General features: G+C 36.4%; 1 protein-coding gene across 2 annotated transcripts in view; it reads right to left on the bottom strand.

Annotated features, from left to right (window-relative positions):
* Nucleotides 1-6,310: 6,310 nt before the first annotated feature.
* The window catches only part of LOC144445565 (epidermal growth factor receptor-like), a 57,471-nt gene continuing 47,204 nt past the window's right edge, over nucleotides 6,311-16,577 (bottom strand). The window contains exons 13-20 of one of the 2 annotated variants that reach the window (XM_078135170.1): nucleotides 16,186-16,212; nucleotides 13,545-13,658; nucleotides 12,087-12,188; nucleotides 11,052-11,393; nucleotides 10,238-10,460; nucleotides 7,834-7,931; nucleotides 7,344-7,568; nucleotides 6,311-6,953 (exon numbers count right to left, since the gene is read on the bottom strand). In XM_078135170.1, coding sequence (XP_077991296.1) covers nucleotides 7,365-7,568; nucleotides 7,834-7,931; nucleotides 10,238-10,460; nucleotides 11,052-11,393; nucleotides 12,087-12,188; nucleotides 13,545-13,658; nucleotides 16,186-16,212 — 1,110 coding nt within the window. In that variant the 3' untranslated portion in view covers nucleotides 6,311-6,953; nucleotides 7,344-7,364. Of the gene's footprint in view, nucleotides 6,954-7,335; nucleotides 7,569-7,833; nucleotides 7,932-10,237; nucleotides 10,461-11,051; nucleotides 11,394-12,086; nucleotides 12,189-13,544; nucleotides 13,659-16,185; nucleotides 16,213-16,577 lie in introns of both variants that reach the window. The other variant, XM_078135172.1, reaches the window with a different exon arrangement.

The raw sequence follows: 16,577 nt of genomic DNA on the forward strand, positions 1-16,577 counted from the left end.
ACTAGAGACTAGTCATTTAAAACATTAACACACGTCTTGTCATATTCGATCAGTCATCTTAGTTTTCACATAAATATTTTACGTCTCTTGACTGTCAATGTTATTGTACCTTGCCAATTTTGACACTCTGCAATTGTCCATCTTTCAAAGAAATGTCACCGTGGTACTTTCTCTCTTTTTTACTGATAGTGAAGACGCACGGCTTTTGTGAGAAGGGCGAATATAGTACACGATGTAATATGCCACACATGCCCCGACATGTTATGCCACACATGTCCCGTCCTCTAAAAACATCCTAACCACTTAAAGCTAAAGATATACGGTTTGTAACGTAGTGTTTATTTTTTTAGGACAGGGTATTTTTACTATAATAGAAAACTTTAATTTCAACAAAATGACACTTTTGCTAACATAATTGCTAAATTTCACCGTCTGGCTTTACAGTTTTTTTTTTGTTTTTTTTTTACCAACATTGTTATATTTCACTGTCTGCCTCGACACATCTTACAAACATCACTACATTTTCACAATAAGCTACCTTTAAGATATCCATATAAATGGTGCACTTTTACAACTTTTGTCGAGCCAGGCGATAAAAAGATCTATTATATTTGCTATGAGAACCTATTACATGAAGTTAAAACATGACATAGCGTTATCAATCTGCGGTAAATGTGGAATTGTGTGTCGTAGTATTGATGATACTACAAGGCTGATCGACTGTCATAACAACTTTATACACGTGTGATATTATTTTGTATGTCCAAGCAGGAAAATCACTGATATTTCGATAATCGCGTATACGAATCTGATCACTTGTGAAAAGAACAGTAATTTCTTTTGCAATTGTATCCCAGTGTATGTATGTATGTATGTATGTATGTATGTATGTATGTATGTATGTATGTATAATACATGCATGTATATATGTGCGCTGTGTGTGTGTGTGTGTGTGTGTGCGGGTGTGTGCGCACGAACGGGCGTGTGCATGGGTTGGTATTTTCTGCTGACTAAGTCATTAAATGTGCTTCAGCTACAGACTGTAATATTTCGACACGTGATATATATTTATTGAAGGGAAGATGACTGAACTCTTGGCGATGATCATAAAGTGTTTTAACCAATCAGGGAGAGTTGTAGCATTTTGATTTTACCTTGACAATAAATCAATAGTTTACACTTTACAGGGGGTCTCATCTTAAATACCTATCGAGACATCATAAGACTTTGGTACTGTTGTAATTACTTACGTTCAGATTTTCAGCCGTTAACACTTGTTTGTAGCACGAACGAACCGTTTCATCTTCAATTTGTAGTAAATAACGATAATTGTTTACAATGTCAGTCAGTCTTTAAGATTGATGGAGCTATGTATTGTGAGTTGTGTATTGAGTAATAAATTCTTACAGATTCCATATCATCCCAGTTCAAGTCCCTTATCACATTAAGTACAATACATATCATCTCAGTTCAAGTCCCTTATCACACTAAGTATAATGCATATCGTCCCAGTTCAAGTCACTTATCACACTAAGTACAATACGTATCGTCTCAGTTCGTCTCTTATCACATTAAGTACAATGCATATCGTTTCAGTTCAGGTCCCTTATCACACTAAGTACAATGCATATCGTTTCAGTTCAAGTCCCTTATCACAATAAGTACAATGCATATCGTTTCAGTTCAAATCCCTTATCAAACTAAGTACAATGCATATCGTTTCAGTTCAAGTCCCTTATCACAATAAGTACAATGCATATCGTTTCAGTTCAAGTCCCTTATCACAATAAGTACAATGCATATCGTTTCAGTTCAAGTCCCTTATCACACTAAGTACAATGCATATCGTCCCAGTTCAAGTCCCTTATCACAATAAGTACAATGCATATCGTTTCAGTTCAAGTCCCTTATCACACTAAGTACAATGCATATCGTTTCAGTTCAAGTCCCTTATCACACTAAGTACAATGCATATCGTTTCAGTTCAAGTCCCTTATCACAATAAGTACAATGCATATCGTTTCAGTTCAATTCCCTTATCACACTAAGTACAATGCATATCGTTTCAGTTCAAGTCCATTATCACACTAAGTACAATGCATATCGTTTCAGTTCAAGTCCCTTGTCACAATAAGTACAATGCATATAGTTTCAATTCAATTCCCTTATCACACTAAGTACAATGCATATCGTTTCAGTTCAAGTCCCTTATCACACTAAGTACAATACGTATCGTTTCAGTTCAAGTCCCTTATCACACTAAGTACAATGCATATCGTTTCAGTTCAATTCCCTTATCACAATAAGTACAATGCATATCGTTTCAGTTCAAGTCCCTTATCACACTAAGTACAATGCATATCGTCTCAGTTCAAGTCCCTTATCACAATAAGTACAATACGTATCATCTCAGTTCAAGTCCCTTATCACACTAAGTACAATACATATCGTTTCAGTTCAAGTCCCTTATCACAATACGTACAATGCATATCGTTTCAGTTCAAGTCCCTTATCACACTAAGTACAATGCATATCATTTCAGTTCAAGTACCTATTCACATTAAGTACAATGCATATCGTTTAAGTTCAAGTCCCTTATCACACTAAGTACAATGCATATCGTTTCAGTTCAAGTCCCTTATCACACTAACATCAATACATATCATTTCAGTTCAAGTCCCTTATCACATTAAGTACAATGCATATCGTTTAAGTTCAAGTCCCTTATCACACTAAGAACAATACATATCATTTCAGTTCAAGTCCCTTATCACATTAAGTACAATGCATATCGTTTAAGTTCAAGTCCCTTATCACACTAAGTACAATGCATATCGTTTCAGTTCAAGTCCCTTATCACATTAAGTACAGTGCATATCGTCTCAGTCCAAGTCCCTTATCACATTAAGTACAATGCATATTGTTTCAGTTCAAGTCCCTTATCACACTAATTTCAATACATATCGTTTCAGTTCAAGTCCCTTATCACACTAATTTCAATACATATCATCACAATTCAAGTCCCTTGTCACACTAAGTACAATACATATCGTTTCAGTTCAAGTCCCTTATCACACTAAGTGCAATACATATCATCCCAATTCAGGTCCCTTATCACACTAAGTGCAACACATATCATCCCAATTCAAGTGTCTTATCACACTAAGTACAATACATATCATCCCAATTCAAGTCTCTTATCACATTAAGTACAATACATATCATCCCAATTCAAGCCCCTTATCAAACTAAGTGCAATACATATCATCCCAATTCGTCTCTTATCGCACTAAGTGCAATACATATCATCCCGATTCAAGTCTCTTATCGCAGTAAGTGCAATACATATCATCCCGATTCAAGTCTCTTATCGCAGTAAGTGCAATACATATCATCCCAATTAAAGTCCCTTATCACACTACGTGCAATACATATCATCCCAATTTAAGTCCCTTATCACACTAAGTACAATACATATCATCCCAATTAAAGTCTCTTATCACACTAAGTGCAATGCATATCATCCCAATTAAAGTCCCTTATCACACTAAGTACAATACATATCATCCCAATTCAAGTCTCTTATCACACTAAGTGCAATACATATCATCCCAATTCAAGTCTCTTATCACACTAAGTGCAATGCATATCATCCCAATTCAAGTCTCTTATCGCAGTAAGTGCAATACATATCATCCCAATTCAAGTCTCTTATCACACTAAGTGCAATACATATCATCCCAATTAAAGTCCCTTATCACACTAAGTGCAATACATATCATCCCAATTCAAGTCTCTTATCACACTAAGTGCAATACATATCATCCCAATTAAAGTCCCTTATCACACTAAGTGCAATACATATCATCCCAATTCAAGTCCCTTATCACACTAAGTGCAATACATATCATCCCAATTCAAGTCTCTTATCGCACTAAGTGCAATACATATCATCCCAATTCAAGTCTCTTATCACACTAAGTGCAATATATATCATCCCAATTCAAGTCTCTTATCACACTAAGTGCAATATATATCATCCCAATTCAAGTCCCTTATCACACTAAGTGCAATACATATCATCCCAATTCAAGTCCCTTATCACACTAAGTGCAATACATATCATCCCAATTCAAGTCTCTTATCACACTAAGTGCAATACATATCATCCCAATTCAAGTCTCTTATCACACTAAGTGCAATACATATCATCCCAATTCAAGTCTCTTATCACACTAAGTGCAATACATATCATCCCAATTCAAGTCTCTTATCACACTAAGTGCAATACATATCATCCCAATTCAAGTCCCTTATCACACTAAGTGCAATACATATCATCCCAATTCAAGTCCCTTATCACACTAAGTGCAATACATATCATCCCAATTCAAGTCTCTTATCACACTAAGTGCAATACATATCCCAATTAAAGTCCCTTATCACACTAAGTGCAATACATATCATCCCAATTCAAGTCTCTTATCGCACTATGTGCAATACATATCGTCCCAGTTCAAGAGTCTTATCACATTAAGTACAATACATATCGTCCACGGACTAGGCATTAAAGATCCCAGAGCTTGTTTGTCAACAAATTTGAGTATTATGGGATGTTGAAATGAAATGATCACTAGAATAATGATGACACATGCCTCGGTGTGAGTTTCAAACTAAAAAATCAAAAACATGGCAACATTCGTTCTAACTGATTGCAAATGACATTGGAACTTTCAATCCAAATACTTCATTATAACTGTAATTTTAATTCGATCAATGTGACGTCACATTCTGATGATCAATGTGACGTCACATTCTGACGGGTGTTGTCGAGTAAAGAAATTCTTCATGCATTATCACTACTTTAATTAACTGATGTAAAAATTGATAATCCAATCTGGTTACATATTTCAGCTTGAACTGAATTTATTTATTGATTCTTTTACATTAAGTTTCTAAACCTAAATTAGCTTTGTTCTTTGAGTGTCTTAGTTTATGCATAGGTGTCTCTATCTAATGTCTATGGTTTGTGCATAGACGTTTCTCTCTAACATCTATGGTTTGTGCATAGACGTTTCTCTCTAACGCTTATGGTTTGTACATAGACGTTTCTCTCTAACATCTATGGTTTGTGCATAGATGTCTCTCTCTCTAACATCTATGGTTTGTGCATAGACGTTTCTCTCTAACGTCTATGGTTTGTGCATAGACGTCTCTCTCTAACATCTATAGTTTGTGCATAGACGTTTCTCTCTAACGTCTATGCTTTGTACATAGATGTCTCTCTCTAACGTCTATGGTTTGTGCATAGATGTCTCAGAAAAAAAATCGATAGTAGCGGGTTTATAATTTATTAGTAAACATATTAGGTGAAATTTTTGGATGACAATGCCTGGTTAATATTATAGATACAGATATTATTATGTCTTTACTTGACACAGGTATCACACCTTTGTAAATTGGTCTAGCTAAAACAATTACACACTTACATAGCCGCACAGTGTGGTTGTACTTGAGGGCGCCCAATCTCCACAATGACAAGCACAATAATGTCAGCCATGCATGATATGTACCAAGTAAATGACAATGTAGAAACTCAAAGTCTTGTAAAGCCATTAAACATGTTTAGAAAACCATATAAACACACATACATATACATATTCATACACACATCCAGATACACATACACACATGCAACCACATAATACAGTAAGGCACAGGCACTATGCAATGCAAAGACATGGCAATACCAAAACGCACGCGCACACACACACACACACACACACACACACACAGACACACACACACACAGACACACACACACAGACACAGTTTGACAAAAAAGGCTATAAAAGGCATCGGTAAAACATTATAAATGAAAAAGAATTACAACTATTTACAAAAATATCTTTTTATTCTGACATAAAATTGCAAATAAAAACAACGGCAGATAAACCCATACCTGACCACATGGTTTACTAATCATGAAGTTGAAAAAAACGTGCTTTATAAAATAATTTAATTAAAGCTATCATGTGTATCTCTATGCACAGAGAGCGTGTGTGTATGTGTGTGTGTATGTATATATATATATATATATATATATATATATATATATATATATATATATATATATATATATATATATATATATATATATATATATATATATATATATATATGAGTGAAAAGCTAATGATCGTGTCACATGTTGGATTTCTGGGGGTGGGGGTGGGGTGGAGAATAGCTACTCCCCAAAAAAGGTGTATAGGTATGTGCCGCACAAATGGGTCACTTTTTCAAGAACACCCCCCCCCCCCCCCCCCCCCCATATATAATACTGGGCCTACCCCATTAAATTATCTGGCAGCCATCTCAATTATGTAATGTCAAAGGTCACATTAAACAACAAGCTATATAAATAGAGATTAGGATGTATAGTTACTTACACGACTTTTCCTTACTTTTCTCTACACAATAATTAAGATTACCAAAAAAGAAGTGATCTGACAACAAATATACGTTTATGATGGCTTTCTCCTGATGCCATTTGTTTTTTGAGCTTTGCTCAAATGTTAGGAATGTGATAAGGGTTAATAGACTGTAAGGTGAGTCTAGTCGTGTTAAAATGAAAGCTTATAATATACATACGTTTATGATATATAATGTTACACTTGTCTTTATGACTTTAACATTGCCAATACGACACACAGACAACGAGAAGTTAATATGGAATGGATATACAGAGTGAGATTGTCTGTGATTGCAACAATTGAACTCTGGAAGTCTGGTGGATCTCTAGATGTCTGGAAGTCTGGTGGATCTCTAGATGTCTGGAAGTCTGGTGGATCTCTAGATGTCTGGAAGTCTGGTGGATCTCTAGATGTCTGGTATCTACCTACATAAATCTTAGCTGTATTACCATCTTCCTGGCTCTATATTATCCGTGACATCTGAAAGAAAAGGTGAGAAATGTGTTTGATTTTGTAGCCCTATACTAGTTATGACTATCGCTAAGTAGTGATTAGCATAGTAGATCAAGTGGAAGTTATGTATTTCAGATACAGGTTATAAATCATAACAGATTATTCCGTTTTCTACTTCTTTAACACTTTTACAGTTGTGGTGCAAGGCTAACACGTTGTTTTGAGTTCCTAGTCATCTTGACACTACAAAGATTACTTGAAGTCACTTGTTGTACCCAATCATAGTTTGCACTGATAAAGTAAATGAAAATATTCACAATGGAAGATTATCAGGATGTGCTTTCAGAAAATGAGATTACTGTGATATGTAATGTAAACATAGATATAGCACAAATATGTAATTGCACACCTACTTACGATGCATATATCGCCATCCTGTCACGTCGAGACTGGACTATCATAATCATGAACAACACTTCCGTTTTCATTTTCATTTTCATTTTCATTTTCACTGATACTAAGGGTACTGGCAGGCAAAAGATACTCGTCTGCATCCATCAATAATTCTGGAGACTCGTCAGGAAGAAGATTACGATAAAATTCACTCCTACTGGGACTTTCTATTGGTGCACTAACATCATTCTGTGGATGTGTAAAATAAGTAATATCTCTATTTAAGATTGTGCACATTTACTTGCTGATTGCCTCATCACAAACAATAGAACACCATCTCTGGTCAGAGGGTATACAAACACCTGACTAAAGAGGGCGATATAACAAGAGGCATCTTTGTCATTACTACACATTGGTAATTTAGCTGATATTCAAACAATTCGATTGAGAAACCTTAATCAAAGGAAAAACAGTCACATTGTATTATTCGTAAAACTATTTAAATTAAACATACCTCTATGACCAAGAATCTGTGTGGATCTCGTGCCATATTCATAAACTCTTCAACTAACTCTTTAAAAGTTGGTCGGCTATCTTCATCTAACATCCAACCTATGGATACATTTGATATTAGTGTCAGTCAGTTTAATAATCACTGATTTATATATATATATATAATAATAATAATAATAATAATAATAACAATAATAATAATAATAAACAGTAAAGTGTTTCTGGCAAAGACGTTCACCACCTAGGCTTTGCAGAGCTGCCTCAGTAGGCCCAATCCATCGTCTAATCACATGACCCAAAATAGTGACCAGAACAGTCCCTATTGCATGCGGTTTATTCCGTTTATTTCCTATTGCATGTGTGTTGGAGTGTGGGTATTTATGGTGCATGTGTGTTGGGGTGTGGGTATGTATGGTGCATGTGTGTTGGGGTGTGGGTATGTATGGTGCATGTGTGTTGGGGTGTGGGTATGTATGGTGCATGTGTGTTGGGGTGTGGGTATGTATGGTGCATGTGTGTTGGGGTGTGGGTATGTATGGTGCATGTGTGTTGGGGTGTGGGTATGTATGGTGCATGTGTGTTGGGGTGGGGGTATGTATGGTGCATGTGTGTTGGGGTGTGGGTATGTATGGTGCATGTGTGTTGAAGTGTGGGTATTTATGGTGCATGTGTGTTGGGGTGGGGTAATTATGGTGCATGTGTGTTGGGGTGTGGGTATGTATGGTGCATGTGTGTTGGAGTGTGGGTAAGTATGGTGCATGTGTGTTGGGGTGGGGGTATGTATGGTGCATGTGTGTTGGGGTGGGGGTATGTATGGTGCATGTGTGTTGGAGTAGGGTAATTATGGTGCATATGTGTTGGAGTGTGGGTATTTATGGTGCATGTGTGTTGGGGTGGGGGTATGTATGGTGCATGTGTGTTGGGGTGGGGGTATGTATGGTGCATGTGTGTTGGGGTGGGGTATTTATGGTGCATGTGTGTTGGGGTGGGGGTATTTATGGTGCATGTGTGTCGGGGTGGGGTATGTATGGTGCATGTGTGTTGGGGTATTTATGGTGCATGTGTGTTGGGCTGGGGTATGTATGGTGCATGTGTGTTGGGGTGGGGGTATGTATGGTGCATGTGTGTTGGGGTGGGGTATGTATGGTGCATGTGTGTCGGGGTGGGGTATTTATGGTGCATGTGTGTCGGGGTGGGGTATGTATGGTGCATGTGTGTTGGGGTATTTATGGTGCATGTGTGTTGGGCTGGGGTATGTATGGTGCATGTGTGTTGGGGTGGGGGTATGTATGGTGCATGTGTGTTGGGGTGTGGGTATGTATGGTGCATGTGTGTTGGGGTGTGGGTATTTATGGTGCATGTGTTTTGGGGTGGGGGTATGTATGGTGCATGTGTTTTGGGGTGGGGGTATGTATGGTGCATGTGTGTTGGGGTGGGGTATGTATGGTGCATGTGTGTTGGGGTGGGGGTATGTATGGTGCATGTGTGTTGGGGTGTGGGTATTTATGGTGCATGTGTGTTGGGGTGTGGGTATTTATGGTGCATGTATGTTGGGGTGGGGGTATGTGTGGTGCATGTGTGTTGGGGTGGGGGTATGTATGGTGCATGTGTGTTGGGGTGGGGGTATGTATGGTACATGTGTGTTTGGGTGTGGGTATTTATGGTGCATGTGTGTTGGGGTGAGGTATGTATGGTGCATGTGTGTTGGGGTGGGGGTATTTATGGTGCATGTGTGTTGGGGTGTCGGTATGTATGGTGCATGTGTGTTGGGGTGGGGGTATTTATGGTGCATGTGTGTTGGGGTGGGGGTATGTATGGTGCATGTGTGTTGGGGTGGGGGTATGTATGGTGCATGTGTGTTGGGGTGGGGGTATGTATGGTGCATGTGTGTTGGGGTGTCGGCATGTATGGTGCATGTGTGTTGGAGTGGTGTATGTATGGTGCATGTGTGTTGGGGTGGGGGTATTTATGGTGCATGTGTGTTGGGGTGGGGGTATGTATGGTGCATGTGTGTTGGGGTGGGGGTATGTATGGTGCATGTGTGTTGGGGTGGGGGTATGTATGGTGCATATGTGTTGGGGTGGGGGTATGTATGGTGCATGTGTGTTGGGGTGGGGGTATGTATGGTGCATGTGTGTTGGGGTGTCGGTATGTATGGTGCATGTGTGTTGGAGTGTGGGTATGTATGGTGCATGTGTGTTGGGGTGTCGGTATGTATGGTGCATGTGTGTTGGAGTGGGGTATGTATGGTGCATGTGTGTTGGGGTAGGGGTATGTATGGTACATGTGTGTTGGGGTAGGGGTATACACGTCATGTAATTTAGCATTCATCCTTGCTGGACCATTATCAACTACTGAAACACTAAAATTGATCTAAAATACAACTATTGTATTGGACAACTTACATTTTAACATGATCATGTACACCTCGATAGTGCAAATATCTGGTTGTCGAAGACGTTCACCCTTCTCAAGCAAGTCTGGAATATCGCGTGGTTTAACGCCCTCATACGGTTTGCCACCAAACGTCATAATCTCCCAAAGTGTGACTCCATAACTCCAGACGTCACTCTGATGGGTAAACCTTCGATGTGTTATGCATTCCAATGCTAACCACTTGATGGGCATCTAAACAAGAGTGAAATATTTTGGTATTGGTAATGGTTATGCTTGTAACACGAATACATTTCACACAGTCTGTAATTGACAACCAATTTTCTGATAAAATATATTCATATACTGAAATTAATATCAAATGCAATAAATGTATTGTTATCTAGTTTCCTTGACAACCATTGTTAATCTTTTGACATAATAATTTGTCACATCTGAAAAGGTTCTGCCAGTCATGCTCCCCCTGTCCTGCTCCCCTGGCTTTATCAAAAGAGTGTGTAAATGTTTGTCAAGCAACATCTCAGAAAGATTCGGGTTTGTTCTTGTAGCTGACGGAACATGGTGTGGTTGTGGACAAACTAAACCACCTGATAATAGATTGTTTATAACAGCTTCATGGTGTGGATGTGGACATTCAACTAAACCACCTGATAATAGATTGTTTATAAGAGCTTAATATATGCAGAGCTCTGAATATACCATTACTGGTAATGAACCAAATAAATGTAATATAAAAGAGCAAGCTAATATAACTCACAGCCAATGGTTTTAGTTTTTGTTGTCCTGATTCAGAGAAAATGTTGATAAATTGGCAGAAATACTTACTTTACCACCACCAGCTGTATATTCATCCTGGTTAACATCTATAAACTTAGCAAGTCCAAAATCTGTAATCTTGACTCTAGACGGAGTTTCCACCAAGACATTACGTGCAGCTAAATCACGATGAACTAATCTTTTAGTTTCTAAATAGTACATTCCTTTTGCTATCTGAACAGACCAATTTAGAATATGTTGGGAACCAATGATGTGTTTGTGTTTGCGAAGATAGTCAATGAGGGCTCCTAGGGGTAACAACTGTGTAATCAGCATCATTTGGTGAGACATACTAAGACACAATAACCGTACGACGTTTTCATGGTTTGTGGAGGCCATCAGGTAAGCTTCCTGTTTAGAGAGGAACATAAATAAACTACATTAACATCAACATTTTCCCACTAAACAAATTGTTATCTTGTGTGAATAAAGAATAAATGAATATGGTGACATACTTAAGGTCAAACAAATAAATCATATGGTTTCGATAAGATACATTTCGAAAATAGAAAGTGTTGGGATTTAGCATTTTTTTTAAAAATTGTGTACAGGCACATCTCCATTTTTGTGAGATTTCATTAAATTTTCAGGCCATTTTTAGGATATTTGTTACAAAGTACATCAACCAAGTTTTAGACTGACAGGTCAAATATAGATAGGGATCAGCTATTCATAAACACATTATTTGTTGTTTGACATGCATACATAATGATTTAGATTTGATGATAGATGGTATATGTACCAAAATACAACAGAACATATCGTATGATGAACGTCTTATCAGACAGACAGTAGTTCTACAGTTTAACATTATCAGTCATTCAATTCTATGTGTAAATTACGCCTATCGAATGGTAACATACAGGTATTTAGCTGAATTGATAGTCACATGATAGCCAACTCCATTCATGATATGTCAGGTGTGCAAAACTTAATGACATGCTATAGTACATGTGCTGTATCATTAACTTCATTGAAATGTCTGTGATTTTACTACTTTATATGGACAGTATCAGCTGTAATAAATACAGTTAAGATCATTACCTCTAACAGTTCTTGATTAGCTTTCGATGTCATATTACCTTCATGGAGGACCTTAATAGCAACTGGTATACGTACTTTGTCTCCTTCAGGGAGCCACAGTCCCTGGTGAGATAAAATGACAAATAATATCATAACTCAAATAATCTAGACATTAATGTTATATATTTGTCAACCATTTATGAAAGATATCCTTAAAAAATGCTCACCAGGTCAGTATTAAAAACATAATTAATTAATTTTAGTACTCTCTAGCGGTAAAGCCAGCTAACGGAGAGTTTGACAAGGCCTGTCCATTTGAAGAGATAAAACTTTACTGGTAAGTAATAACAAGCTTTTGTCTCGGTACAAAAACTGACTATTATTATTATTAAAGGATATTGAATTTTTTTAATCATACTATAAATTCAAAGAAGAAGAATGTCTTTAACAACACGTTTGTACACTTTATGTTGTTATCAGTACATCAGATGAAAATGTTTCAAGTAAAACTAGATCGTTGATTCTATTTAATGATCACCCTGAGTGTAGGGACCAGTCAGTCAGTTTATTCGGCCCGGGGGTGGGGGGTGGGGGGGGGGGTGTCGTCATGCTGTTTTGAAAATTGTGACTTGTGTTTTGGATTGTGATGGAAGAAAAAAAACTTTTCTACAATGGCATATAGCCTTGTCTGAAATGTGGTACATTTAAATATTTGTTCTTGTTCCTCAAGGATCCCCACAAGAAATGGACATATCCCAGCCTCATAGCTCTTCCCAACCTCTTACTGTCAAGATGCTATTAAAGTCGTTTTGGAATATATTAACCTGTGTAGTCAATAATTATATGATAGTGCTATCCCGGGATCTTATAGAGTATTTGCAAGATGGTCATGATCAAAAAATACCTGTCATGTGAATATGATATATGGGGAGGGTTCATCATGTTTTAGAATTAAGTGATAGGGGGTTCAGCCTGTTTTTGGTTTTACAGATAATGGGGGTGGTGGGTCAGTGACTTTTTGTCAGACCGATGGACAAATCGACCCCCCCCCCCCAGGCTGGAGAAACTGAGTGGTCCCTTAGTCTTACGGGAAAACCGAAATTGAAGCTGGAGAGCCAGATACAATACTGCTCAAAGGTCAAGAGTCAAATCAGTAAAGTTATCAAAATCAACTATAAAGAAATATCAGACATCAACAATAAGTCATGACTTGAACTTGATGGAGGATATGTGTGTATAGATGACATTCTATAGTTTACATTAAAGTAACATTGTTACATACAGTTGGGAAGATACTGATCACCGTCTACAGAAGTAAGCTCTAATAACGTACATGCTTAACACGTGTTTGATAAAGATAACATAACTATAATACCAGCATGTCAAAAAAGTACAATGTCATAATAATAATTCCGTAACATACAGTCTACTTGGTAACATGTAAGTAACATGCCGCAATATGTTTAAGATTTTAATTACCTTGTAGACAGTTCCAAATGCACCTGCTCCAAGTATACCTCCTTTTTGTAACTCCGACTCACTGATAATTCGTAGATGTGCTTTATTAGGAAGAGCCCCACTAGGTTCAATATTCTGAAAGATTTGACAATAGGGTCACATGCAGTCAATTCAATCAAATAAAAAGAAAGAGTCATGAATGACAGAAAACCTGAGTTTATACGATTTTATTCTAACTCCTGTCAAATTAAGCCTCTATCATCATAATACATTCAAGGTCCCGGTGAACTCTAAATTAATACTTAGAATAATGTTTGCATTTTGTGAATTCCATCTGGATGACAACACTTAGTCTTATTAAAATGTGACAGTGTCAAATTGAGACTAGGTAAAGGTCAGTTGGAAGAGCCATAATGCCTGGATCACATTTCTTCAGCTGTCATTCACATTCTATCATTTATCAACATTATTTGCCTTGAAGTTGTACTGAGAAGTCAAATTTTACTTTATTCACTTATGATGTTGATTATTTTCTTAACTGAATCATCTTAGCATGTATAATTAATTTTCATGAAAAAAAGAGTGAAATTATTTCTATAACTGTACTTATAACAGTACCTACCAGATTTAAAATGAAATGCTCCCGGAAGGGCAAAACCATCGATTTTTGGGCCTACACACAAAATTCTGAACTATAGCTATTATACACGATGTGCCACTTAATTGGAAACTTAATTATGTGAAACTGTATGACATTTGAAGCTTGCACGGTTAACATATTGCCTGATTATTAAAAAATCATTAATTATGCAAATTAACCATTTAGCATATAAGTTACATCATAAAGCTTTATGACACATGCACTACTTTACCATTAATACATGTACTAAATTATCTGAAATTTAAAGTTTGCATGTTGCCTAATTATCAAAATGATAATTTATGCAAATTACACATCACAATTAAAAACTACATAAACAACTACATCAAACATGTATGATTTGTTATGGTTGATGTATGTACCAAGTTAGGTAAATGAAATTTGAAGTTTGCATTCTTAAGATAAAGCCTAATTACTGAAAGTCAGTAATTATGTAAATTACACATCACATAAAAACTACACTAACAGGCTTTATTGGATAAGTGTGCTTTGTTATGGTTTATGAATGTATCAAGTTAAGTGAAATTTGAAGTTTGCATTCTTAAGATAAAGCCTAATTACCAAAAATCTTTAATTAATGCAAATTACTCATTAAAACTAAAATCTATGCTACCAGGATTTAACGGACATGTGTGTGTTATTGTTGATGTATGTACCAAATTATAATGGAATTTTGAAGCCTACATTCTTAAGATATAGCTTAATTACTGAAAATCATTAATTATTCAAATTACTCATTAAAACTAAATTAAATCACCAATGGCATTGTAGCACAACTATTGAGAGTAAAGTTTAATTTTGTATTATGATTATGTGGTTTTGTAACACATATTTGCATACTTATTTTTAATATTTATTCACATGTCTACCCATTTGCAATATACATCATTGTTTAAATGTTGCTATGGGTGTGGACTTGTTGCTAGGCATATTTGTATACATATTTGGAGTTTTATTTATTGGCCTTATCTTTACTGTTATTATATTGGCATTACATGTCATCGTTTACCTGTTGCTATTGGTGTTGTCTTGTTGCTAAGGATATTTGCATATTTTAATATAATATTTATACTTGAATGAAGTCACTACATATTACACATACAAAGTTATGATACATATTGTGAAATTTAACAACAAATTAAAGTGACTTGCATACATGTATGTCTCACAGAGCATACCTTTGTGTGAGGTAATCGGTTGGTACATGCCAGAGATAAGAGGGAAAACACACAAACAACAAATATGGCTGCCATTCAGCCATATTTGATTCAGTCGCAAAACCAAGCGATGTGCATATATGTCTACAAGGGCATGTTACCAGGTTTGGTTGAAATCGGTTGGTGCATACCAAAGATATAAGGAGAACACACGTATGGAGGGACAGAGGGACGGACAGAGGCCGATGGTATAGCTCCCTCCGGGTGGTGCCTGTTGGGAGCCTAAGACCATATATTATGCAAATGACTAATTAATGTTCAGTGGATGTTTACCAAAATCTAATCAGTTTTTGTCAATACCATATGTAGTGTTTCATTAGAATTGATGCAGTAATTTGTGAGATATTATGTTCAGAGGACAGACAGACAGACTTACACACACAAACACACACACACACACACACACACACACACATATGGGCAGACAAAAGCTTAACACATTAAAATCTTGGTGTCGATATATTTTAACGTGAGTTAAGTATAGCTCACAGACATTCGTCTTTATAAATAAGGTACCTCTATTTTTTGACATTCGTCTTGATAAGGTACCCATATAGTGTACAAAGTATGGATTTTCCTCTGGTACTCTGGTTTCCTCCTGCATTAACACTGATCCCATGAGGGATGGCCCTCACTGGACTTCTTGGGAGACAAGTGTTTAATATACTTAAAGAACTATCCGGTATAAATAAAAGATTATTTATTTATTAAAATATTATATAATTTAATAGAATCAACTCATTTGTTTGTTTGTTTGTTCTATTTACCTATGACTATTACTTACCTCAGCTTCTGCAAACGTGTCCATCGGCTGTAGATTTACCATGGAAAAAATATAGAAATGTTATGGTAAGAAATGGTAAGGACCGAGTTAGAGGTCGTAGGTCATAGGTCATCATATGACATGAAGTTAAACCTCATCATATGATAAATTATATAGTTATGTTATTTATTCTATGTCTCCTTTACAGCATTTTAATGACATTTAGTATAGTTATGTTATATATTCTATGTCTCCTTTACAGCATTTTAATGACATTTAGTATAGTTATGTTATATATTCTATGTCTCCTTTACAGCATTTTAAAGACATTTAATATAGTTATGTTATTTATTCTATGTCTCCTTTACAGCATTTTAAAGACATTTAATATAGTTATGTTATATATTCTATGT

This window comes from Glandiceps talaboti, chromosome 14 (genome assembly GCF_964340395.1).
Source record: "Glandiceps talaboti chromosome 14, keGlaTala1.1, whole genome shotgun sequence".
Classification (NCBI taxonomy): Eukaryota; Metazoa; Hemichordata; class Enteropneusta; family Spengelidae; genus Glandiceps; species Glandiceps talaboti.